At 45.1% G+C, this 27,203-nt stretch overlaps 1 protein-coding gene across 1 annotated transcript in view; it reads right to left on the reverse strand.

Annotated features, from left to right (window-relative positions):
- Nucleotides 1-22,591, reverse strand: part of TNFRSF19 (TNF receptor superfamily member 19) — a 71,303-nt gene extending 48,712 nt beyond the window's left edge. Inside the window, exons 1-3 of the mRNA XM_012926745.2 lie at nucleotides 22,496-22,591; nucleotides 20,609-20,719; nucleotides 5,240-5,418 (exon numbers count right to left, since the gene is read on the reverse strand). Coding sequence (XP_012782199.2) covers nucleotides 5,240-5,418; nucleotides 20,609-20,719; nucleotides 22,496-22,564 — 359 coding nt within the window. The 5' untranslated portion in view covers nucleotides 22,565-22,591. The remainder of the gene's footprint in view (nucleotides 1-5,239; nucleotides 5,419-20,608; nucleotides 20,720-22,495) is intronic.
- Nucleotides 22,592-27,203: the final 4,612 nt, after the last annotated feature.

Consider the following 27,203-nt stretch of genomic DNA (forward strand, 5'->3'; position numbering starts at 1 on the left):
GTGACGTAGTCCACTGACAGTGCACCCAAGCACTCCGCTAGACACTTGACACGCTGCCTGGGTAACCCTTCTAACACTTTGCAGTTTGGTGTGACTGCCAGATGGGGATTCTTACATGTGAGAATGGGCGTCAGAAAAGTAAATAACTGGCTGACGGTCACGACCCGTATCTAGGAGCAGGGGTCCCCACTCGCTCTCCGCACTCAAACGGCGGGCAAGGGAGACCCTTCCTGCTCCCGGGAAGGAGTTGCCGTCCTACTGGCATGCACTTCCGAGTAGCAGTAGCTCTTGGTGCTGGGAGGCTGAAGAAGGCATCAGAAGCGACAGTGCAGCCCTCCCGCCCGACCTTGTCGCCATGTTCCTGGAAGCAATGCACACTTCATTTCTTTTCTTTCAACCTGAGTTTTCAACTGTGTGCCTGCTTCGCAGAAACATCATCCAGCTGGAAGAGTATGTCTAAACCACTTTAGAAAGACCTGGGTAAAAGTCACTCTACAATTATCAACTGCCTCCCACATTAAGGGTGGCCCAGAAAGGCTGTAATTCTAAGCTAATCACATAAATACACTGGGACACATCAATCAAATGTCCATTCGGTTCTAATGTTCCCACATCAAAGTGTTTATGTAGAGAATGAACAAACAGGGTTGAAACTGAAGCCGCGGGCTCGGCCGTCGATGCAAGGGGTTAAGCACACAGACCCAGGAGTGGCAGCCCGCCTTCAGGAAGCCTGGCTCTCACAGCCAACACTACACCCACTCGGGCTCCTCCTGGAAACGGCCCAGAAAGTGCCTGGTTTTCTTCTTTCTTTCTCTCTTTCTCTCCCTTCCTTCCTTCCCTCCCTCACTCTCTCTTTCCCCTCCCTTTTTATAAAGCTTTGACTTGAATTATTTATTTGTTGTTTAACTGAAAGACAGAGAGGCAGGATGGGGAAGCAGAGAGAGAGAGAGACAGAGAGAGAGCCATCTTTTATCTGCTTGCTCATTCCTTGGTTGGGCAAGGCTGAAACCAGGAGCCGAGGGCTCAGTCTCCACCATAGAGGGTGGAGACCCAAGGACCTGATCTGTCTCCACTTGCCTCCCAACAGGAAGCAGCAAAGCCAGGACTCAAACCCGAGGTCAGATCTCCAGTTCGCATCTATGCACAGAATCGGACAAGATCAAAACGCTGAAGGATGACACTCATAATCATCGTCACACAGAGGTCTCGGATCACAGCACATTGCTGCAGTTTCAGTGGCACATACTAGGATACAAGTCACTTGCTGCACAATTTACCCATCTCAAGTGTACAGTTCACATTCGTGTAACCATCGCCACAATCAAGCTTGGCGCATTTTTGGTCACTCCATGGGGAACCCTGTAGCCTTCAGCTCCCATGGTAGCACCTGTTTCTCCCCGCCCCCATTCTTCCAGCCCTGAGCAGCCCACTCATTTACCTTCCGTCTCCCTGTTGTGGATATTTCATGCAAATGGAATCACAGACTATACGATCTTTTACAAACAGCTGCTTTCAGTTAGCACGCTTTCTGGGATCCTGCATGCTGTAACACGTGTCATTCCTGTTGTGCTATCCCATGGTTCAAACACACTCCATTTTGCTTTTCCATTCAGTAGCTGGTGGACATGTGTATAAGCCCAGAGTCTGTTTTGTGCTACAATAACAGAACGCTGTGGGCAGGTAATTTACAAACGATGCAAAGGTCACTCTCAGAGCTCTGGAAGGCTCCAGATCAGGACGCCAGCCCCTGGTGTCTGGCGATGCCTGCTGGCGGCATCCCCCAGGCGGGGCAAACGCTGTGTCTCCGGCAGCAGGTGGAAGGACCGCAGGGGGAAAACACCCTCTGCTGGCTCCCTTCGGATGATGCCCACTTCCGTTCCTGAGGGGAAGAGCCCTCATGTCCTATTTCCCTCTGAAAGGCCCCATCTTGGACCATCACACCTGAATTCTGGAGGAGACATATGCAAACCACAGTAGCATAACTACCAACCTCCGGCTATGCCATGTACTTCTGCTGTGGACACTCACGGACCAGTCTTGTGTGCACAAGAGTTTCAGGTCCTCCTGGTTACACAGCTAAGTGTGGAACACATGGTAACCCAATGCGTGTCTTTTTAAGCAAATGGCAGCCTGCTTATCAATGTGGCATGCCCCTTTACGTTCTCAGTCACGGCAGCTGAAGGGCCCAGCTCCCCACATCCTTTCCAACACCTGCATGTTTCCTTTACGGGTGTATAACCTCTGTGGGTCTCTAGTCTGGGATTTGCTTTTGTATTTCCTTGGTGGTGATGACGCAGAGTATCTTCCACATGTTATTGGCCATTTGTTTATCTGCTTGGGTAAAACGTCTTTCTTTTCATTGGATGATGTTTTGGGAGTCCTGCAGTGTAAGGCATCTTCATACAGTCTAGAGCAGCTGGCTCCTTCTCAGATATGTGATTTGCCAATGTTTGTTCCCATTATCGGGGCTGTCTTGTCATGTCTGGCGGCATCCTTAGAAGCACAGCCATTTTTCATGTTGATAAAGTCTGACCCAGCTCCCATTTCTTTTTGGTGCTAGACACAGTTGGTTTTTTTCTCCATTCCTTATGCTCTGGGTCTCTGTACTAGATCATGCTTGACCCACCAGGCTGTTTCCTACCCTGCTTTTCCCTTCAGACCCATAGCTTTCAATCTTCAACTCTGCTCTCAAAGAAAACCCCACGGAACATCAGGTCCAAATGACCCCGAGTCCTCTGGTGGCAGAGTCTGGTTAGCGCCTTCCGAATGTGACCCAGTGACCTTGCCTGAACCATCTGAAACCTTGATAAGGCCTAGCTTCTCAACGTTAGAAAAGGTCATGGCACAGTGCCACTTGCAAAACTGGCATACCACATTATGACACCAACTAGAGCCCTAGCTACTTCAGTCCAGCTCCCTGCTAGGCTGCCTGGGCAAGCAGCAGAAGATACCAAGTGCTCGGTCCTCTGTTACACATCTGGGAGAACTGGATAGAATTTTAGGCTCTCAGCTTTGCCCTGAAACAGCCTTGACCTTTGAGGCCAATTGGGGCATGAATCAACAGAGGGAAGATATCTCTGTTTCTCTCTCTTCTCTTTGTTACTTTGTTATCGCTGACTGTTTTTCAAATATATATATACATGTATATATATATAAAAATTCATGTGGGGCTGGTGCTGTGGCATAGTGTGTATATCTACTGCCTGAAGTGCCAGCATCCTATACAGGTTCCGGTTTGAGTGCCTGCTGCTCCATTTCTGATGCAGGTCCCTGCTAATGCGCTTGGGATAGCATTGGAAGAGGGCCCAACTTGTTGGCTCCCTGTATCCACATGGAAGATCTAGAGAAGCTCCTGGGTCCTGGCTTTGACCAGCTCTGTTCCAGCCATAGCCATCTGGACAGTGAACTGGTGGAGGGAAGATCTCTTCTTGTTTCTCCTCCTTTCTGTAACTCTGTCTTCCAAATGAATAATAATAAATGTTTTAAAGATTTAGAAAAAAAATATTCGTGGAAAGTACTCTGCCAAGTGCCTGATGGTGTCTAAACAGTAAATTCTTTCTTTTTAAATTAAATTTTGAAAGGTAGAAGAAAGTGAGACAAGGAGATTCCTGCACTGGTTCACTCCCCAAGGGCCGGCAACAGCTTGTGCTGGGCCAGATGGAAGCCAGGAGTCAGTCACTTAATCTAGGTCCCCAGATAGATGACAAGAACCCAGCTACTCGAGCCATCTCCTACTGCAAAACTGAAATGAGCAGGAACCTAGAATTGGGACAGCCAGGATTCCAACCCAGACTCTCTGAGGCAGGATGTGAGTCTCCTAAGTAGTCGTTAGCTGCTGCACCGGAAGTCTGCCAGAAGCAGTGACTGTTTGCTATGGGGTGAAGCTGATGTTTTTTTACGTTTGCAAGTGAGCCTGGTCTCCACAGGTCCAGGAGTTCTGGCTTCCCTCTCCTGCCTTCGATCAGTAATCCAGCCTCCTCCATGCCTCACCCGTAATCTAATTATAATCCTCTGTTGTATCTTTCCTTTCCTACCTCGTGCCTGCGCAGTACCGCTTCTCTACTTTATGAATGGGCATCTATGCCCTCTCTGTGGGCAGCATCTTCCAGCTGTGTATTGTATCCAGCACACCCCACGCCCAGCGCCCCCAGCCTCCTCGGAGGAATTCAGAACCTCAGCATTCCTGCTCCTGGGCTTTGCACATCTCCCAGACCCAGCGATACCGCCCTGCAAACAGAGAGTGAGGCAGCAGGCTGGGTTGTGCAGAGACTCAACAACTAAGCAAGCAGTTATGAAAATCTTTGTATTTAAGACAACTTACAGAATGGGAGAAAATGCCGGAAGATTGTGTGTCAGTAAGGGTCACACTGCTGTCCAGCATATGTGAAGGATTCAAAGAAGCCAGGCTCAGAGTGTTCACTTACAGTTCTTGCCATTCTCACCGGCACGCCTCTCCTCGCTGCCTTCCCCCTGCCACTCCCTGGGACTTCTTGCAGTTTCTTTCTCATGGCCACCTTGGGGCCTCGCCCAGGAGATTCTTTGTAATTTTCTTCCTCTATGCACCTGCTTAGCTAATGGCCCCGTCTCCTTCAAGTCCTCACTCAGATCTTGCTTTTGCAATGAAGTCTACCTGCATTCCCAAACTGAACACCACTACTCGCCTACCCATCACCAAGGGCCTGATCTGATTCCCACTGTCCTTGTCTTTCCTGCATACTTTATCTCCTCATTATCTATGATAAAAACTAGGATATCAATCACACAGGGGCACACAGATCTCTGCCTCTTTGTTTTCCGGCAAATTGTCATCACCTAAAGCAAGGCCCTGCAGGTGCTCAGCCAGTGCCTGTTCCCATAGTTGGAGGAAGGAGGATGATGTGCATTTAACTGATGGCTAAGGAGGGTGGATGTCTTCGCAAGATCGTCAGGCACACGTAGTTCCTCTTCTGTGCGTTGCCTGTTCTTTCTTCCGCCCATTTGTCCCAGTTTTGTTTTTCACTTATCTGTTTGCCAGAATTCCATAGATTCTCCTGAGATGCTTCCTTTGTTGGTAGCCCTGCTCATTTGATCACAACTGGTGCCCCTCCCAGTGCATAGCACAGGGCAGACACAGTCAATCCAGTGATAAACGCTGAGATGAAAGGCTTGGGACGCTCCACTCTGACTTGGGATTGGTACTCATGTGAATGCAAGTTTGGGAAGAAACTGTGAATAAGTTGGGAAAGAAACTCTGACTCACCCTGGCAAGCAGTCCCCGCAGATGGCATCGCTGGTAACCGAGCAGTTGGCCTTCTGGAAGCGGTTCACCAGCGCGCAGTCCAGGCACGGCTTGCATTTCTGGAAGCCCCAGTCTTCCTTGAACCTGTGCGGCCTGCATGTCACGCACTGTGCGTCCTCCCCGTAGCCAAAGCCACATTCCTGTGGGGATTAACGGGCAATAGAAAGCTATTCAGACTTTGCAAGCGTGAAAAAGGAAAGAGAACTGGGATGAAACGAAAAGAGCTGGTCTAATAATTACCAAGTGTAGGCCTTCCTGCATACAAAGGCAGCTCTTTCAGCAAGTTCAAATGTGTCTTCCAGTGCTAATAATCTCTCTTACTTCGATAAGTATACTTAGTCATCCACTTTATTCAAGACGCCACGAGCATGTGAATCACAAAAGGGCTGGAGGACCCCTTCTGTGGCATGATTGTTAGCTGCTGGCAGAATTCAGGCTCTTTCTTCTTTTCTAATTAAGCCCATCGTGAATGTTCAGGCGCTCAGCCGGTGACACATTCAGACATTCACTGATCAAGGCAGAACCAGGGAAACTTGCAAGCCTCTGAACCCACGCAACAGATATGTTTCAAAATCATTGCCTTGACGCGTTTGGCAAAGGATTATTTTCTGAAACTTGCGCCTATTTGTTGAAAGGTTGCTAAATTCTCGTTTAGACAAAACGCTGCGACACCGAATGTCTCCAGCCTCTTTAGCCGTGGCTATCAGGACACACAACTGTTGTCCAAGAATGAGTGGAACAAATGACGCTTCAGACCCACAGAGGGTCGCTTCCAAATTCAATAACTAAATCCATGATCGCACATCATATCATGTAATTATAGCGTGTAATCACAAAAAGAACCGTACAAGTATGTTTTCATGACAGCCTAAAATTAATTAGAATACATTATCAAACATAGGATCCCACTGCTTAACAGTAAGAATGCATCCGCACACATTATCTCAGGAAGTCGGGATGAAACTTCAGATTTTAAGAAAACCTTAGCAAAGTGACGCAGGTTGTGTCAAATCCAGAATTCCAGTCAGACTTCCTAGCCCCTAGGCTGCGGGACCTGGCAGGCACCTTATGGGCTCACATTGTGCACATACTACACATGTTTAAGATATTGGAACTTGATTTCTGTGCTACACATTGGTTTCTGCAAAACACAACACAAGCAGCTCTTGCAAGCATCATAACGGCTCACTCCCTGTCTTAAAGAAGTAATTAGAAAGAATTTCCTTGGACACCAGTTGGGTTTTTCAGACAGGTCGTTGTCACTGCGTTGAGGCTTTTTTTCTGTGTGGCACTGGAGCTCTGCACTCCGACACATGCATGCTTTGGCTGAGCGCTTGGGTTGCTGAGAGAGCTGGGAGTAGGCAAAGGCAGCCTGAAAGCACACAGGAAAGCCGCCCACTCCTAGTGTGGCTGGGATCAAAGCTTGGGACACGTGACCCTCTGGGGGTGGACCATGCACCACCGCCCCGCTGAGCATCCCTGAGAGAGTTCACACAAGAGCAGAGCGCTTCAAACGCAGGCTCCTATCCAGGCAGCTGGGACTGGAAGCTGCACGTGCAAGTTAAAACACAACAGAGCAAGCTAGGGAAACACGGCAAAGAGAAAGGAGATGGGGGATGGGGAGAGAGAGAGAGAGAGAGAGAGAGAACAAGTCCATGAAATGAGAGTGAACCGTTCCACACACTTTCCCCAAGCCAGACTGACAGAGAAGAAAAAGTGTGTTTTTCCATTTTGGGGCCAAAGACATAGGCGTCTGCCTAGCAGTTCTGCCACATGTTGGCCAAGCCATTGTGGGAACTCTCCTCAACTGTGAAAAGCCAGAAGTGACACTTGCCCTGCTGGGTTGTTCCACTGATAACATGGGAAGATGTAGAATGCCTGGAAATACAGAATGAGCATCCATTCAATGAATGATGGCTCTTTTGGATTGTCTACACTAAGTTCACTTCCTGATTCAGTTCTAAGAAAGCTGCATTGGAAGATCTTCAGACCTCAAATTTTTTCTTGCTTCCTTGAAACTGTACCTTTCGCCTAAAATATTGTTTTAAAAGGGTTGTTAGAAAGGCAGAGTGACAGAGGGAGAGAAAAGAGGGAGAGAGGATCTTTTATTTGTAGGTTTACTGTCCAAATGCTTACAACTGCTCCTGAAGCCAGCAGCCAGGAACTATAGCATCCACATGCACACAGGGACCCAAGCACATGGGCCATTCTCAGATGCTCTCCAGGCGTATTAGCAGGGAGCTGGATTGGAAGCGGAGCAGCCCTGACTCAAACCAGTGCTCTTGTGGGATGCCACTATTTCAAACTGGGGCTTAACTTGCTTTGCCTCAATGCCATCCCCTTCAATATCTTGATTAAATAAGAATATTTGTGAAACATATCCAAAAAATGTTAATTAAAAGTTCTACATGGTAGCCAAAGCCTTTCTGAGCCTTCCTTGGGGAGCCACCTGCTGTAGTGTGCTGTAACACAGAACACCACTGGGCTCTTATTGATGTCGCCTCTCCCTGGGCCCCTGTTCTCAGCACTTCACTTCCTTCCTCTGCTAGTTTCCACAAGACAAGTGAGCCAGGGCCACACAGACCTCACCCCCTTTTGAAGGAGGACCTATTCTTCAGTCTGGGGAAGTTCTTTGAGCTTAGTTTTTAATCCCGAGTCCTATCTGGACTGACTGTGTGGCCCGTGTGGTTTTGCCACAAAGCCTTCTGCATGCCATTATATTTTGTACAATAAGCCCCTCTCACACAGCTGGTTTTGGGCTTGTTCTGTGCTTCTTGATCCATTCTACAACCACATATAGAAAGAAAAGAGAACAGCCTCCAGATACGTCATTACTTTGCCTTCCTTATCTCAAGGTCAGCTTGGCTATTCCTGCTTAAAATGCATGTGTTCCAACGACAAAAGTAACGTTCATGGGAAAGGGCTTGGAGAAAGCTTTGAAACTACAGAATGAGAACATGGCATTGTACACACTACCCGTACTGCTGGGGAGTCTGAGAAAAATCACCATTTGGGGGGAATCCTACTTGAAATCTATTTCCTTTACAATATTTAGCATTGCCAAATATAATCACAGAGAATCAGGTCTGGTTAAACATTTATGGAGCCTGCAGTTCATGGTAGTGTCAGCGAATAATGAAGTGACAATTCTACGTGCCAAATCAACTGCCAATCCTGAAGCAACTAGCAGCTCAGAGAAGTCTTTTCCAAGGAAGTAGATAACAGCTTTGGAGCTACAGCAGCAACACTTCTTAAACAATTGTCAGATTTCTAGAGCGCTGTCAACAGAGACACTCTAAGTGTTCGTAATCCAGGCCGTAAACAGCATGTAACTATTACATTAGCCCCAATATAAAAGCCTGCTTTGATGTTTTCATTTCATTCAGCAGAACCGGGTGGTTAAAATGCCTTGAAACCCTCACTATTACGTTCAATAAATAACCCCCTAGGAAACAAGAAAGAGGCAAGACATCAGTCAGGAAGGCTCCCCAGTCACCTCTGATCCTGCATCGCTGTGTGGCTTAGAGCAGGGGCCTTTGCCAACCATCACCTGGCTGCCTGGAGACTCTGTCTTCTCCTTTTATCACTGCAAATTTGGGAAAGCCACTACTCATAAGTGGTTTGTAGAAATCAACCAGGCACTTTTCTTCCCACCCCTGGTCCCAAACATTCTGTTCTCTATACACAGGTAAATACTAGTAGTAGGTTTGGGGTAATGCGCTGCACTGAACCCACTATATCCTGGGAGTCCTCCACGGCAGCTGGAGGGCAGAGCCTTTCACAGCATGGTTGCAGCCATCCTCGTCACCGTGTCTCAAGTGCTGGGACAAGAAAGGCAGCCACATATGTCTAGCCAGCTACATCATCACTGGTCAGATGATGTAAGGAAAATAGTAGCAAGTGCCCACTCCCCGCTCCATCCCACCTTCCCATAACTTTTGGTATAGAATGGGCTAATTTGCCCTGATGTACCATTTTCTACAGCAGGCAGATAAGGAAGGAGACAACAAGCCAGGGTAATGAATAACGTTTGAGTTGAGCCCTTTGACCAAGTCTCTGATCTTGACCCTCTGAGTGACTCTTCTAGTGACTCTTAGCCTCAAGACCCCAGGGGTCCAGTTGGCATAAATCCCTTCGCTCTCCCTGGGCTGGGTTCCTTACCCCTGTCTGTCCCCCAGTGGGGGCCTGCTCACCCTATCATGTCTTCAGCAAGAACCCTCTTGATGGATGTAACCAGAAATCCCATTCACCCCAGAATCTTTGATATTGCCTCTTAGAAACCGTCTAACCATTGCCCCCAGCCTGCTCCTTGGCCTTGAACCCCATTTGCTTATGCTGTATTTGGAGGGGGGCCCAGGCCTGTGCCGAGGCCTGGCTTCCTTCCGTCTGCTCAACAATTTCCACTTGCTTGGCTGTTACTCCTTTACCACCCAGTTCTGAATTTTCTTCCCAGGTCACACTGGCATTCTCTCTCCCATTATTTCATAAGGAGAGAGGGAGAGTGTGTGTGATGAGGGCAGGATGAGGGATACGGGAGCCGACAGGGAGGACGGGGGAATATTAAGTGCAGAGCTGGCTTAGCTTTAGCTTTAGATATACACTGCATTGCACGAAGCACATTCTGCCATTAATGTCAATTGTGGAAATGCATTCCAGCATTGAAATGCATTTTATTTTTGAAGCTATGACATAACACCTTAAGCGCTAGTAGGGAATATCTAACGCTTGCCTGAATTCCTGAGAAATCTTTTTTTTTATCAACAAACCACACGCGTGAGATCATAACGCATTGATGAATGGAAGGACCCTTAGAGGGTTGTGGCTTACTTCCAACAATCACGTGCGAGGGGAGGGGGCAGTCCTTGGTACTGGACCCCCCTACTCCCACCCCATGCTCCTCCTTCTCCAGAGCTGACCTTTGGACCTGGATATAATAGGCCAGTGAGGAAGAAATGAATGCTTACTGAGTCAACAAATGCACCAGCAAATACTCTTTGAGGCAGTATTTTCTGAAGACTCTTGCTGGCCGGGCAGGCTGCAGGGGCAGGCCCAGGACAGGGCGCCTGGTCGCCCCAGCAGCCTTCTTTATCTTGGTTCTGGATCCAGCTGGGCTGCGTCCATCCCTGCTGGCGGCCGCGATGCTTCTGTCACTGGACCCAGCGTTTCGAAGCCACATTTGGTGTGTTTCCAGTAGCAAAATGACTCAACGTCAACAGTCCCCAAATCCCCTTCTCCCTTTCTCCCTCTGCAAATCCAGCCACTTAACAAAAACACAGGCAAGCAAGTCCCACCTACACGGACCACAGGCCCCACGGGACAGCCTCCTGACCCCCACGCTCCAGGAAACGCTTTCTCCGGGCCGGGCTCCAACATGCTATTTATTTGTACAGCAACTAAGTGATTAACTTGGGTTCTTTGAACTTTCAAAGTAAATGTTACATTTCAAATGTGGATGGAGAAAATTCAGTGTGGAGAAAATTCAGAGCACATAAATGGAAATGACAAGTCTGATTTATGTCGCTGAGGCTGAGAAATTAGCTTTTTAATTTCCTTTAATGAAACAACCAGAAGAGATACTTCCCTCCGACCTTCAGTAGATGAACATCTGCAGTAGCTTTTTTTTTTTTAAGGGAAAATTACAAGAGAGAGCTTGTTCCTATCTGCCCAGCATCTCAGACTGGATCAGATGTAATTAAACAGAAATAAAATGTGCAATAGTATAATTAAAAGGCCAGAATGAATTTTTTATACTTGTAAATTTCACTAATTTTTTTGTGGTGGCTTTTCTCATAAGGATGCAAAAAGTTGTGTTTTTTTTTTTTTTTTTTAATAGCTTCAAAAAACGTAAAGCTGGACAGGCACCATGTAGAGAGAGAAGTATGTTGTTGTTTATAAGAGTTAATTTTTCACATTAACCAAAGTCATCCCAATAATTGGTTAGAAAAGCTTTGAAAGCTGTGCCAGAGGCTGGCAGCCCGTTTCAAGTAGTTCATGCAAAAACTCGTTTCCTGATTTACTGCTGGGAGGCGATCATGTTAAAAGCACATTGTTGGCGTTAATACTTGGGGAGGAGGAGGGGCCAGGCCGACTTCTAGGCAGTGAGAATTCAAAGTCTAATGCGGTTACTCCGGGAAAACAAAAATCCCCCTCTCCCACATATCCCAAAGCTAGGTTTATTTTCACGAGTTGAAAGAATCAGCATGCCCAGTGGATGCTGGTCTGCGAGCTGCGTGCACAGGGCTTTGAACGGTTTGACCCTGAAACAGGAAACACATTCTCAGTCACATGTCTTTGAAACTTCCAAAAACTCGACCCAATTAGTCGGGAAGAGCCGTTTAGGCAGCTCAACAGACAAAATCCTCTCCATGGACCTCAAATGGCTCAGTGGCTGGACTTGTCTTTGTCCCAGAATGCAGGAAAGCTCGGCATTATTGAGGTAAATTGCTGAAAATCACCTACATGGGATGAGATAAGGCTTAGGGCTTTCCAGGACAGAGCCTGGAATGGAGAGTTCGCGGAGTGCGACAGTTCCCAGTGCCACAAGCGGTGGGAACATGCAAGGGCAGACGCGGTCCTTACGGAGACGCACAGTCCCATCCAGCGGCCACAGCCTCAGGTGGCTTCCTTTACAGCCCACCAATGACAAGTCAGGTTTAAAAATTTGGTTTCTCAGGGAGGCTTGGCTGGTCCCTCGGAGAGTTCGGCAGCCATGATGGCTAGCTGTCCCCATTGTCCCATCACAGCCACAGTGGCCTGAGCAGACCATCAAAGGCCTTCTCACCAAACTGCTATTGGAAGTCAGCACCAAGCTGAGACATCACAGTCTCCACGTGGCTCAGCACATGGTGACCATGGACAAACTGATGACCTCTCTGTTCTCAGTATCCCCATCTATAAAGGGGACGGGGTCATCACAATCGCCCTGGGGGACGTGTGTGTTGTCAGGATCCATTATTCTGTTTTTGAATGCCGGAGTCAGGGCTGGGCCAGGCAGAAGCCAGGAACCTAGAATTCCATCTGCATCTCCGTGGGAGCATCAGGCAGCCGCCATGCACCTGCCGCCAGCACCTGCCGCCTCCCAGGACCCGTTAACGCAGAGGAGGGTCGGAAGCACAGCGTCAGTCAAACCTGATGCCCCAAATGGAATGTGGGCATCCTAAGTGGGGGGCCCAGCCCGTTGCATCCCAAGACAAAGGCCGCACAGATAGTACTATCTAGCTTAGTATAGGAAAAACTGACCCATTTGACCTATTTTGTCTGCAGAAGATCTGACAGAATCTGGAACAACAAAGATATACTTGAGAGAGAAAGTGAGTGAGAACCTTTTTTATAATGTTAAGCATGCCCATTAGATGAACTAACCCAAAGTATCCAGGGCAAAAATGTTCAAATATATAATCTCTATAAGGTGGCTAAACAAGGGAGGGCATAGGGCCCAAAGTGATAGCGTAGTGGTTAAAGTCCTCACCTTGAGCACGCTGGGATCCCACTTGGGTGCCGGTTCTAAACCCGGCAGCCCCGCTGCTCATCCAGCTCCCTGCTTGTGACCTGGGAAAGCAGTCGAGGATGGCCCAAAGACTTGGGACCCTGCACCTGCGTGGGAGACCCAGATGAAGCTCCTGGCTCCTGGCTTTGGATCAGCTTAGCTCTGGCTGTTGCCACGGTCACTTGGGGGGAGTGAATCAGATCTTCCTCTCTGTCTCTCCTCCTCTCTGTATATCTGACTTTCCAATAAAAATAAATAAATATTAAAAAAAAAAAAAAGGAAGAAGGGAGGGCATAGATCCCATCGAGCAACCATGCCATCAGGCCTAGAGAAGCCTTACTGCCTAGCAACCGATGGGAAGAGGAAGGAGACAGGGACCCAGGCCCGCACATGCAGGTATGCTGCGGTGCGTGCATGGCGTGCGTGTCCAGGAACGCCACCGGCAGCTCTCAGTGGAGCCCACCTGTGTGCTTTAGAGGGCATAAACTAAACCTAACCACGGGAAGTAAGCCTAGACACTTGGAGAAGAAATAAAATTGAATGCCTTCCAAAGAAAATAATAATTAGGAGTAATAAAACCACAGACGGAAAGTTTAACTATACCTGCTTACCCAAAGCACTTCCCGGCTTTAGTTTTAAAATGTAAATACATGTTTCTAATTGAGAGAACTTCATGACCCAGGGAAAGCTGTTCAGCAAGATACACCTGACATTAGAAAATGGGCAGGATTCTTAAATGACGCTTCATGAAACAAACCAAGCAGCAGCAGCAGCGTAATATTAAAGTTACATGAATGCTCCGAGGGATGCGGGGAACAATCACTTGATCCAGTTTTTCCACTTTTTGTAACTAATTTTAAAATCTCAAAACACTAGTTTGAGTCCCTGCTGCTCCGCTTCCAATCCAGCTTCCTGCTGACAGCATGAAGGCAATGGAAGATGGCCCAAGCGTTTGGATCCCTGCCACACAGGAGGGAGACCAGGTGGAGTTCCAACTCCTGGCTCAGTCTGGCCAACTTTAGCTCTTGTGGTTATCTGGCAACTACATCAGCAAATGGTTGATCTCTCGCTTTCTTTCTGTCTTTTCCTCTCTGCCACTCTGTCTTTCAAATAAATAAAAGGAAATTTTTTTAAAAGATTTTGCTTACTGTTTTCTCAAGATTTCAAATGCCACAGCAGCCAAAATGGTGAGTTTCAACAGAGAAATAGAGTATTTCAGAAAAGCCTATTTTACAACAAATTAAAATGTGCCTCTCTAAATTATGCATTTAGCATCCCATTTAAAAATAAACATTTATAAAAACATGCACACATAATATTTACAAAGACAATTGTCTCTCAATTTTAACAAAAGTTTAGAATAAGTCCGTATATTGCTAAAGCCTGAAAGGAATAATGAGCCAATTGGCTTATGAGATTTAAATATATTGATACGTTATTTTCTTTCCTCTAAAAGATATGCTATTGCCAAAAAAGTTAAAGCAATCTGAAAAAAAATGTAAATTCACAACTGGATAGTTTAGAAATATCTGACCCCTAAGCCAATGCTTACGGAAAGCTCAAGCTGCATGCCCAGATTAGTGGACTAGGAAGGGAAAACACAAACACTCTTTTATTTGTGTGCTGGAATCCTTTGCCTCTTGGACTCTAAGCAAGACTCAGCTGTGGAGATTATATATATATATATATTTACCATGGATTAAAACCAAAGTAAAAGATTTTGCAGAATATATTCTAATGTGCACATTTATTCATTTTTATATTACTAGGTTTACACGTTGCATTTCTTCCCCAAAATATCTGATGCTGACTGCTCTGTTTCCCCCGGGAGTAACCACCTGCGCTACATCCGTGAGTGGCAGTGTGCACCAACAGAATTCTCAGAGGCGTTCCCTCTGTGCTTCCAGGATAATCGGGCTGATGAACAGCTACTTCATTTTCTGGAAAAAAACTACCGCCTGGAGAACAATAGCTCTTCTGTGTATCTGTGAGGTTATGAAACGCAAAAATGTTATCAGACAATGTTCTCAGAAGAAGGGTGCTTTTCTTTTTCTAAAAACTTAGTTTCTTTTAAGAGCAGTTTAAGGTTCCCATTGAGAGGCAGCCACAAAGATACCCCACATACTCCTGCCCTACTCCAACACACGGCCTCATCCCTGTGGCAGTGAGGAACTCACATTAGAATCCGCAAACTCGACCCCAGTGCCTTCAGAGGCCATCACGGGCATCGGGACGCAGTCTCGGAGGGACTGTACATCCACAGGCAAGAACAAATACCTCATGACTCGGGCTCCCCCCACAGTACTGTATACCCACAGCACTTCACTCCCCTTCAGCCCCTCTCTGCTCCTGGCCAGCCCTTGGCAACCACCGCTTCTTTAGGATCTGCACACTTTGGGTTGTTCCAGAATGTTCTATAGCTGGAATGCTACCAAACATGGCCTTCTCAGATGGACTTCTTTGCTCAGTAGTATGAATGTAATGTTATTCTGTGTCTTTCGGTGGCTCCCTCACTTCCCTTTCATGCTGAATAGTCTATAATTGTCTGCATGTGCCAAGGTTTGTTTATCCGCTCATCTCCTGAAGGATGTCTGGGTTGTTTCCAAGACTTGGCAATGGTGAACACAGTTGGTGTCAATGTCTGTGTGTCGATAGTGTGGATACACATTGGCAACTGTTTGGTTAATAACAAGGAGCCCCATGACGAGGTTGAATGGTAAAGAGTATGTTCAGGTTTTTTAAAAAGGTTCATTTAATTTTATCAGAAAGGTAGATTTACAGAGAAGGAGAAATAGAGCAAGACCTTCTGTCTGCTGGTTCACTCCCTAAGTGGCCGCAACAGCTGGAGCTGAACCAATCTGAAGCCAGGAGTTTCCTCTGGGTCTCATGGGATCCTGGCGCATGCAAGACAAGAATTTAGCCACTAGGTTAACATGCTGGGCCCTGTGTTCAGGTTTGTAAGAAGTCACCAAGTTGTCAAGTGGTAAAGTAAGAATTTATTTTCCCACCAGCCATGAACGGGAGCTCCTGTTACACCATACCCCTCACAGCTTCCGGTGCTGTCAGGGTCTGGGCTCGGGCCATTTTTTCAGATGTGTATTGCTACTGGTTTGTTGCATTCAGGTACTTTCCTACTGAGATGCAAGGCGGAACAGTGTTCTTGTGTCCTGCTTGGTGAGGCAGTCACTGATTTTATTTGATTTTAAAAATCAGGTTGTTTATTTTCTGATGTTTGAGTTCTTTGTATCTTCTGGACACAGATATCTTTTGCAAATATTTTCTCTCAGTCTATATGGCCTGTCTCTTCATTCATGAATATTGTCTTCTGCAGATTCAAACCTTTTATATGAATATAGTTCAGAATATCAATGCTTTTGGGCCTGGCGTGATAGCATAGTGGTTAAAGTCCTCGCCTTGTACATGCCAGGATCCCATATGGGTGCTGGTTCATGTCCCACCAGCCCCCGCTTCCCATCCAGCTCCCTGCCTGTGGCCTGGGAAAGCAGTCGAGGACAGCCCAAAGCCTTGGGACCTAGAAGTTCCTGGCTCCTGGCTTCGAATCAGTTCAGCTCCGGCCATTGTGGTCACTTGGGGAGTGAATCATCGGACAGAAGATCTTTCTCTCTGTCTCTCCTCCTCTTTGTATATCTGCCTTTCCAATAAAAAATAAATAAATCTTTTAAAAAAGAATATCAATGCTTTTCTATCATAAATTGTGGTTTTGGTGTCATATCTAAAAAGTCATTATCACCCAACCATGTCTCCTAAATTTTCTTCCTATGTTATCTAGGAATTTTATAGTTTTGCATTTTACTTGGAGCTTCGTGATCCATCTCGAGTTAATTTATAGGGAGATCTGTATCTAGATACATTTTTTTTTCTTGCAGGTGGATTTCCAGTTGTTCTAACACAGTGTTCTGGGAAGACCATATGTTTTCTCCATTGGATGTGTTCACTCCTTTGTCACTGATGTGGAGTTATCCCTCGGTTCCCTATTCTGATCCTTAGATTTTTGTATCTGTTCACTCGCCAACACCAGGATGTCTTACCGGAACTCTACAGTAAATCTTAACCTCAAGTAATGTTAACCCTTCCATTTTTCATCTTGTTCCAAACTGCATTGGCCCTTCTAGATCTTCTGGATCACATGTAAGCTTTAGAACCAGTTAATACCTACAAAAATCATTTTGTTTAGGATTGCCTTGAATTTACAGGCCAGGCTGGGAAGAATGGGCTTCTTAGTCAATATTGTATCTTTCTATTCATGAGCATGGACTATCTCTCCATTTATGTAGTTACACTTTGGCAAGAGTTTTTAAAAACTCTTCAAGAACTTCAACATTTTTTGCACCAAAATAAACTTGCCTTGTGGTTCTATTATCATGAGCTCTTTGAACTAACTTTGCACGTGAGCACAAGTAACCAAATACATTGGTCTCCTTATTTTGAAAGTCCATTGTTAGAACACCTAAGAATAAGAAAATTAAAGTTTTAATTTTAGTTTTAGTTCTTCTTCTATTGTATGCTGTTTCATTATGTAGATCCTTATTTTTGACCTCTATTATTTTCTTCTACCCAAAGAAATTTCTGCAAACACTTTTTGCAAGGCAGGTCTCCTGAAAAGAAATGCGGTCCGTCCTTGTTTGCTTCTTCACTGCTGAGGGACAAGTTCCCAGGATACGTAATTCTGGACTGGTTTTGTTCTTCTCAACACCATACATATTTCACTCTCCTCTCCCTTTCTTGTATGGTTTCTGGGGGAGAAGTTGATGTTACCCTTATCTCTGCCCCTCCGGTGGTTGCATGCATCTCTGCTCTGGCTTCTTTCAGGAAATGCCTGTGCTTTTCTGTTGACGCCCTTGGGTGGCTTGTGGGCATGGGCGTGTCCATTCTCTTAGCTTCCGGGAACTGTGTGGCTTGATGTCCGACATTAGTTTAGGGGAAATTTGAAGTCAATATTTCAAATATTTCTGTGGTTCCTTTATCTCATTTCCCTCTAGTATTCCCACTATGTATGTTTAGATTCTTTGTAATTATCTCATACTTTTCAGATGTTTTGTTCTGGGTTTTGCTGCTTTGTTTGTTTAGTCTTTTGCTCTTCCTGATTTTCATTTCTGGAGGGTTTCCCAAATGGAAGCTTCTTTCCTCAGCTGTGTCCAGACTAATGAGGCCATTAAAAAGCACATTTCTCTTGTAACATTTTTGATCTCTAGCATTTTTTTTAAATTCTAAGGATTTCCATCTTTCTGTTTATGTTAACTAATACATATTTTTGCACATTGCATACTTTACCCAACAGTGCTTGGCACATGAATCATGTTCCTTTAAAGTTCCTAATGATTACAAGTCTCTGCTCTGTTTGGTTCCAATACTTGCTCTGTATCTTCAAACTGTAGTTAGCACCTTTTAGTTTCCCTGGTAATTTTTTGTTGTTATTAAGAGTTGTACATGATGCATGCAGTCAAAGGAATTGCTATAAAGAGATTTGTAGTGATGTAGCGCTAAGGGCAGGGGAAGTGTTTGCAGTCCTGCGATTAGAACTCGTGGCTGAGTGAGGTGCTCTCTGGCCTGCGGACTTCATGTGTCTTTCTCAGGCTTTCAGTCCACTTCAGTGGGACAGGACACCCTAGACCGGGCTGCAGCTTGGTGGTCCCATCCCCCAGGTCAGTTCAGCCCTGATCAAGCCCTAGCGATCTAGATCTGGTGTCTCCTGATGACAGCTCTTGGGAAGAAACACAGAAGTGTTTCAAGGTGACTTCTCCCACCTCCTGTGCAGATCTTCCCCTATAACTTACTCCAAGGACCTGGCTGAGCGCCTGCAGGTAGAGCCCATGGCAGCAGGGGGACCCCCTAACTGCACCTGCAGGTAGGGCCCACGGCAGCAGGGGGACCCCCTAATTCTAGGTCTGCTGCAGTTGAATTCTCAGACTTTCTCATACCCAGGTCCCAGGGGACAGTCAATCAGTTTCAATTTTCCTACCCTATTACTGGTTCCTAAGGAAGTTTCTGCTATTTTCTGCTCTGTCTGGATCTGCCTTTCTATTCCATTGGGTGGACAGTTCTCTGTGTAACCTCATCTCTTCTACTTATCTAAGAGTCGATAAAGGGATAGGATTCTGGCGCAGCAGTAACTGCCAATGATCTCACCGCGGAGTGCCTAGGTTCCAGTCCCACCTGGCTGCTAAGGTAGACCCAGGGAGGCAGCCATTGGTGCTGACTCAGCCTGGCTGATGGAGGCATCTGGGGAGTGAAGTAGTGAGTGGGAGATCTCTGTCTTCCTCTGTGTGTGTGCGCATGTGCATCTGCCTTTCAAATAAAATATATAAAAAACGTTTTTTTGGAAGAGTTACAGATGTATTAGTTGTTCAGCTTTTTACTAGTTGCTTGGATTGAGGAATGCTTTCAAACGCCTCCCATGTCAATGAAAAACAGTTTTTAAAACTTAAACAAGAGAATATAGCAGCACTCATAAGACCTTCACCTCTGAAACAATTTTCCAGAAATTATTTTAAGAGTATATTCTCTGGACTCCAAAGATGCTGATAAAAGAGCAACAGCCTACAGATAGTTTACTCCTCTATTGGAACCTGAGAAGTGTCAGTTAGATTTTTCAGACAATTGGAAAAAGACCTCTAGTATCATTTATTCTCAGATACAATAGTATTTTTAACTGCCTAATCTTAGATAAAAGCAGATCTGCTAAAAATAAATCCCTTTATCCTCAACTGGGCAAAATCTTCATTTGGCAATTCAAGTTACCACTATCAAAGAGATTGGAAAAAAAAAAATCTCTGGGATGCCCTAGGTATCACGCAGAGTTCAAAAGTCAGAAAGTTGCAATCCAAATGGAAAGTGCAGGACCTGAAAACCACTGCTGACTTGACAAAAGGAAAAAAACGAGGCATGGCCAGGAGCCTCTGGTGGAAGGCATTTCCTGCTGTTTATAGATCATTGATCAAACAACCAAGAGTGACAGACTCAGCTTTAAATAATGAGGGTCGGTGGGGGGGAAGGACCTCTCTTCGACTCTTTAGATAAAAAGAATATCCACTCTTCCTTTTTGAACAGGAAGGCTTTGATTCCTTATTTATTTAGAACAAAACAACACATCGCATCTCCACCAGGAGTAACGTCTTCAAAGGATCAGAAAATAAGGCAAATGGATGGGGAGTCTGAACAGGCTCACCAAAAGAAAAGCCTAAAGAACATCCAAGACACTGAGAACTATTCTGGCAAGACACACAGTTGAGTAGCAAGTCGTGGTTAAAACAAGCCTTTTTAAAGTGCTGTGGGGAGTAATAGACACTCCATGTGGTGAGCTTGGTAAAAACACCTGCACTGTCAAAGGAATGTCCAAGCATTTTCCTGGTTTGAAGAACTACTGTCTTTCTGTACCTTCAGTCACACCTACGGTCTCTTTCTTGATCAGCAGTAACATTCATTTAAAAAAAAAAAAAAGGAAGAAGAAGAAGTTCGGGTAAATGGTAGTGTTGCCATTTTTTGTTATCAATGCTTTGTTTTGCAAATTTTAGGAGAACATCAATTCTTTTTATCATCCAAATAAACCTTAGAAGTTCCATTCTTTCAAAGAAATATTATAATCACTAAATCATGTGATACAATGACAATTTGATCACATTTTGATGTTGAGAACCACTTAGGCAGACACGCAAGCCGGAAGCATTGAAAAAGGAATTGTGTAAAATATTTGGCCAAAGGGCACACTAAACCAAGCACTCCATCATGGTGGCCAAAACTTCAGTAATCACGAACTCCAAGAATCTCCTTCAACAGCAGGTGTTCTACCAGTACAAAGAGACAGCTGCACCCCATCCGGTTCATACCTTAGACAGCTCCATGCCTGGCCCACACTGTTTGCACAGAACGCAGTTTCCGGAGCGATCCCTGAACTCCTGTTGCCTGCAATCTCCCGTCTCACAGACTGCTGTACACAGCTGGAAGGAAAAAGGTTTCACCCAGTTACCTTTTGGTATGTTGATCATGGTCTTTTTCTTTTTTTGCAACAAAAGAATACTATCTTCAGTGTTGCTTGCATAATAATCCCCGAGTGTAAACAACCCAGATATACAATCAATGGCCACATTTTAAGGAGAAAAACCACTTCTTGAATAAAATTCATAAAATGAATAAATCAATGATTATTTTTTTTAATTCCAGAAAATATAGAACTGCTTGGCCACTTTACTGAATATCTAAGGTAGAAAATGCCTTGTGAGCACTTTTTTTTTTCTAATCTAGACAGGATGCAGCCAAGACCAGCTCAGTGGAAATCCCAAAGTCTTTTTGCTACTTAAATAATTCTGAACTTGGAAACATAAACTCATTCAAGAATAACAGACGGAATCAACACATTAATGAAGCAGATTAGTGGAGTCACCATTACGTGCAATTATCCTTCTACAACATTTGCCATCTTGCTTTCATGGGGAGGTCTTCAAACTTCTTCCTGGATGTAGCTTTACTTAGAAACTTTCTCCAAACAAATGCTCTCTGACAGTTAGGAGAATAGAAGAATTCTTGATGATGACGACTACGATGACAGCCCAGCTCTGCAAGCTCTTCGAAGCCTGAGTGCTGCTCTGGGACTATGAGCTTGCCTTCGTACTGCATACCATCCTTCGCCATTTTGCTGGCTTCTAACAGCTGACTTGAGTTCATGGCACAGTGCTTAATTGGAAAAGCCACACTTTGGTAAAAACAAAGGTTGTAAGTAATTTTCCACAATATAGATTTTTGCTCTTATTTTACCTAAAAAGAGCAAGTTCATTTTACATCCTCTCATCCCATGTAAAGTACTTCATCAAAGTGTTGGTGTTAACAGCATGTCAGAGTTGGTGAAGGCACACTGGTCAATGTCGTGTCCTAAAGCAAGAATGCCATGACTGACTATGCATTTTGTCTCCTTCAATGACAGGAGAAAAACTCTTGGAAGTGCTGGAGGGCAGAGACATTGTTCTAGCTGATGCTAACTCCACACACAAGAAGTTGATTCTGATGCTTACAATAATGGCCAAGCATTCTGTATAAATTCTTCCACTTTGGTGCATGGGTATTTGTAAGAATATCTGCCATTCTTCTTACCGAAAACCAAAGCCTTAGTTGAACCTCTGTGGCAAGGAAGTGGGAGAACTTCAGGCAGTGTCTGGGACTGGACATTGTCTGGGGTTGAAGGTCTGATAAGCTCCTGCTCCCTTGACTAACTCCTCTTGACTGGTTCTTTTACAGCAGTTGTATTTTATTAAAGAAGCACAAGAGAGTCCCTTCCATGGTAATCTCTGGCAAATTCTGCAGCCTCCCTCCTACAGCAGCTATTCATTTTTTTTTTTTACCAATCTTAATGAATGGGAAGGAAGTCTTTCTTCTATCTACCCATATCCATGACTCCAGTGTGTCTCCGTTTCCTTCCACGTCGTATTAGGTACTGTGTTCAGTGAAAATTCTTAATTTATTTGTAAATCAATACAATATCTCTAAACTTGAACTTTAGTTCTCTTGAACACCTGCATACAACTTTATGATTCACATAAATTTCAACAATTCTTAGAAACATCGAGCGAGAGTAGCATTTATTAGGTAAGTGAAAAAAATGACAAAATTCAATTGGATAGAAATAAAAAACAACATGAAAGCAGAAGCAGAATAATTTTGGTACTACTTAAATGGATTTTGCTTTTTGCTACATTCTTATAGAAAGAAACAAGTTTACTTACCAAACAGCCAAGCAGAACTACAATAGTTAACAATGTTGTCTCCTGTTCTGGTAGTATTCTTGTGGCCATCTTTCTTCTTTAGCGTGTTATTGAAGAGCTCTAAATCAAAGAAAAAAAAAAAGGAAGACAATTAACATTTAAAAAATCTGAACTCACCACATAATCTTTATCATCTTCTATATATACCAGGTAGTAAATATGCTTTAAAAAAGGAACCATATTGTAAAGAGACAACATTAGATAACAAATAATTAAATAATTCCTTTAACATGTAGGTTGTGAGAGTCAATGCTTTCTCGGCGTGCCTATTAGAGGCAAGCCTCCTCCTGGCTCACAGCTCCAGCTTATCACTGTCGTTATTTTCCACTTCATCCACAAGAGAATTATGTCCAGGCAGTGACTCTATAAACCTCCCCTTTACAGGAGTTCAGACAAGACAGCCAACGGGATAGCCACTGTGATAACAAGCTTGGCACTGCACAGGTGCAAGTTGCCGTCTTTGGTATGCTGCTTTATTTCATCTGGACAATGACGATAGTAAGTCAATACAGTGATTCTTCTCATGTTACAGATGGGGCTCAGAGAAGGTGGGGTCGTCTGCCCAGGGTCACCCTGCTAGCTGAGATGAAATGCTAGATGTAAGCATAGGTGCTTTGGCTGCAGTCTCCCGGCTCCTGTGTCCACAGTGCCACAGTACCCTGGAACACCAAGGGCTCTGCTGGACCAAACACTGCGCTTGGATCTTGGGAGTGTCATCTCCAGCAAGCAGCAGAAAGCTAATGTTCAACACTGGTGAGCTCTTCACCAAAGCAGTCCAGAGCAAAGGCAAAAAAGCACCCACTGAAAACTCTAAACACCATTTACAAGGGATGCAAAGTGGAGGCATGGTCCAGCATCGCAACAACAGATAAACAAAGCCCATTAATGAAACTTCACCTGGTTGTTTGCTAGAGATCCTCTTAATTGGGATAGAGAAGGGTTGCCTTTGAAGTGGAGTCTTCCAGAACTAACAGACACCCTCAACAGCCAAAAACCCTCACAAAACCAAAAATCAATAACGACCTTCACAAAGGAGGCTGAGCTGCACAGGCCTGCTGTCATCTGGGACCCAAGCAGCCACCCAAGGGTGGGCCTACAGACAACCCTGAGGTTCCTCCAAACTGCCTAGCGGAATCACATTGTCAGGGTGCTGAGAAATCATTTCACTTTTGTGGAAGGAAGGCTCCATTTTGAATGTGTTAAAAATTTAAAAAGCAATTTTTATTTTTACTGGCTTTTCCAACCTCTTTGACAGTTAATTTCTTACACGAACTTGATGCATGGAGACAAGTGTCAGTGTGGAATTGCCAACCTTAGAGGACTTTAGATATTGGATTTTTTGGATTAGGGATGTTCAGCCCTAACATTAAAGCCTTTGCACAAAATAGCAGAAAATGAGACAGGTAGATTCGGTTTATACCATATTTATGCCGCTCATGCAGCCAGAATACTCCACCGAATGCTACACTAACTCCTGGGGAAGGCAGACAACGGTGAACCATGTCTTAGCCATGTACTTGAAGAGCACACATCTCTCAACAGGTGGAGATAGAGCCGATCTCACAGGGGTCAGATGAACTGGAGGACAACACAATGCAATGCCCCCCTAGACCAGAGGACAGCTGCTGAGGCTCTTGCTACGGCGAGTCTGGAGAACACTGCTGATGGGCTGTGTGACCCTGGACCAGTGCCTTAACCCCCAATCTGCCTCCTTATCTCTGATTGGCGCAGAGTGGTAGGCCCGGGACCGCTAGGAGGATGCGGGAGTTGATAAGCCACAGGTGCTCAGGTGTGTTAACAGCTATTGTCTTTCCTGCGAGTGACAGAATTACTGAGGATCAAGGGACTCAGTGCACACGACAGTCCTTGGAGACTCTAGGCTGTCAGATCCACCTAAGATGTTCAAAGGGCAGACAGGCCTGCACAAAGCATTGCAAGACAGAATCCATCCCAAGTCTGAAGAAGACATTAATAACGCCGAGTACCACGTTGATGCTCTATCATAGAAGGTTATTTCCCCCCATTACTAACACCCTCTTAAGTAGAAATGTATCCAACATATAACAGGAGAGAAGATGGACAGCCAAGGGACACAACTGGAACTAGTAGAAACCAAATCAACTTTGTGCCTGGTGACTCTTGGCCCCTCTTCCCACACTGATTGAAGTCTGACTCTATCACTCTGTAGCAGTCAAATCCCGTAGTAAGTCGTCAACAACAAAACTCTAACCAGTACCAGAAAATCCTACCCAAACCCCAAAACCTACTAGTGTTTGCCAGCAGTATATATATATAGTATACATTAAACAATGTATGTATTCAACAATTGTGAGCATACCGATATTAGGGACTTTAAGGAAACTGGTTAGGTTGCAGGCAGACACTACCAGCAGGACTGGCGGTCCCTGAAATGCCTTGTAACATAGCCTGGCAGAAGAGTGTTTTGGAAATAAATAACGTAGCTGGTGGAGTGTTATGCATGTGACCTTGGATTTCCTGGAATCAGACAAAATTCCTTATGAAATTCTTTGGCATTCATAAAAAGAAGCAAGAATTTAATCAAAGAATAAGTATATAAGTAGTAATGTTTAAAATAAGAAATCAACCAATAAAAGGTTATTTATTGAAATGCCTTTTTTTTTTTTTCCAAATTCTGGGCATTCAGGAAAGGGCCCAAAGACAGATGTTGTCATGAGTTCCAGGGTTCTGTTTGTTTGCAGGTGGCTCATCCAGCACGGAACATACAAGCTGCTGAGATGAGGGGCAGTGGGTGTGCACACAGAGCAACCAACTGACAACCTAGCATGCAGGACTGCAGAACCTGTCACACACTCAGGAGAGGACAACTCATGCTTGGCTGAGTCTATTCTAGAAGCATGGAATTTCTGTCTTATCGTCTGCTGTTGAACAACAGAGAGGGTGGCGGTATCCAGAGAACCAGCAGCCGTAAGAGACAGAACTGGAACCTATAAAACACAGAGCCAGGGAATCACGGAGCCAGTGTGGTGGTGTAAGCAGAGAGTCAGCATCTGGCATCCCGTGAGGATGCCAGCTTGTGTCTAAACCCTTCCACTTCCAAAACAGCTCACAGCAGGTGGCCTGGTACAAGCGAGAATGACCTAATACTTGGCTCCCTGGCTCCTGGTTTTAACCTGGCCCAGCCCTGGCTGTTGCACCTGTTTGGGGAATGAACCAGCAGATGGGAGCTCTTTTGTCTCTAAAACTCTGATTTTCAGATAAATAGATTTTAAAAAGTAAAGTGTAGCAGTGGCAAATATTAAGCTGTACAGGAAGGACATCCTGGGGGAGGCATGTTGGCACTGCAGGCTAAGCTGCCTCTTGGGATTCCCACAACTCAACTCCCAGTGTCTGGTTTCAGTCCCAGCTACTCCACTCTTTTGATTCAGTTTCCTGCTACTGGGCCTTGAAGGCAGCAGATGATGGCCCCAAAACCTGGGTTCTTGCCATCTGGATGCAGTTGCTGGCTTCTGCCTTCTGCCTGGCCCAGCCTCAATTGTTCCAAGTGTTTGGAAAGTGAACCAGTGCCTGGAAGCTGTCTCTCTGTGTACTGCTGCCTCTCTGTCTCTCTGTTATCACTGTGCCTCGCAAAAAAGGAAGTGCAGCCCGCTCAGCCTGTTGATGTGGGTGATGGTAAGCAACAGAGGGGCATCTTAGAGGGCCTGCTAACAGGGACACCCCTTGCATCCTTGTCCACAGCAGAGGAAGGGGCCTAGAGGCCGCTGCCTAGCCAAGCACCATGAGGAGCAGTTCCAGCCTTCACCTCTCACTGGCTGGCCGGACCTCTGAGACCAAAGGTCATTCTACCTGCTGACCTCCCAACGGTCGCTGGCCTGTCCCCTCTCCAAGCTGTCCATGGTCTTCTGGAATAGCTCTGCTCACCAGCTCCAGCCCCTGGCTCTACCGTCTTGCTGCTGCAGAATGCAGTGCTCTCGTACAAGCTCAGCATCAGAAATGTCTCTGCTTTGAAATTGCTTTGGATTTAGGGAAATTTACATAGACACAGTGAGGTCTCTGGGGAATGAGACCCAAGTGCAAATATAAAATTCATCGATGTTTCACGTAAACCTTTACACATAGCCTGAAGGTAATGTCATACACAATTTTTAGTAATTCTATGTGTGACATAAAGTTACACATCAAAATTTTAATAATTTTATATACAACTCAAAAAATTAATAATATGAACGTTTTCACGTTGTGGTACCACATCACAGATCAATGCTTCAGGTTTTGTTGTGTTTCAGATTCTGAATTGTCGGATTTGAGATGCCCTCCCCGTACTGACAAGATCTGATAGCTTCCTAACTTTAACAACTTCTCTGAAGGTTACCTTTAATTTTAATGTCACAGTGATGAAAACATCTGCTGTTGGAATTTCAATAATGTGGACTCTTCTTGCAGAATAGATTATAAGATGGTCTTAATTTTTCATCTCTTAAAAGTTGCTTATCACCCAAGGGATGCGGTACATCCATAAGGTGACATTGTCACTCAGTAAAGCTGTTTTCTCATTTTATAACAAGTTTGCACTCAACCCATACATTTTTCTAATGTGTAATAAGCTGAAACTTTAAAAAATTAATATTGAAATAAGCTGCCAAGCTTACCATTTACAAAATCAGAAATAAAGCCAATGCTATAAATATAG

This window comes from Ochotona princeps, chromosome 12 (genome assembly GCF_030435755.1).
Source record: "Ochotona princeps isolate mOchPri1 chromosome 12, mOchPri1.hap1, whole genome shotgun sequence".
NCBI lineage: Eukaryota > Metazoa > Chordata > Mammalia > Lagomorpha > Ochotonidae > Ochotona > Ochotona princeps.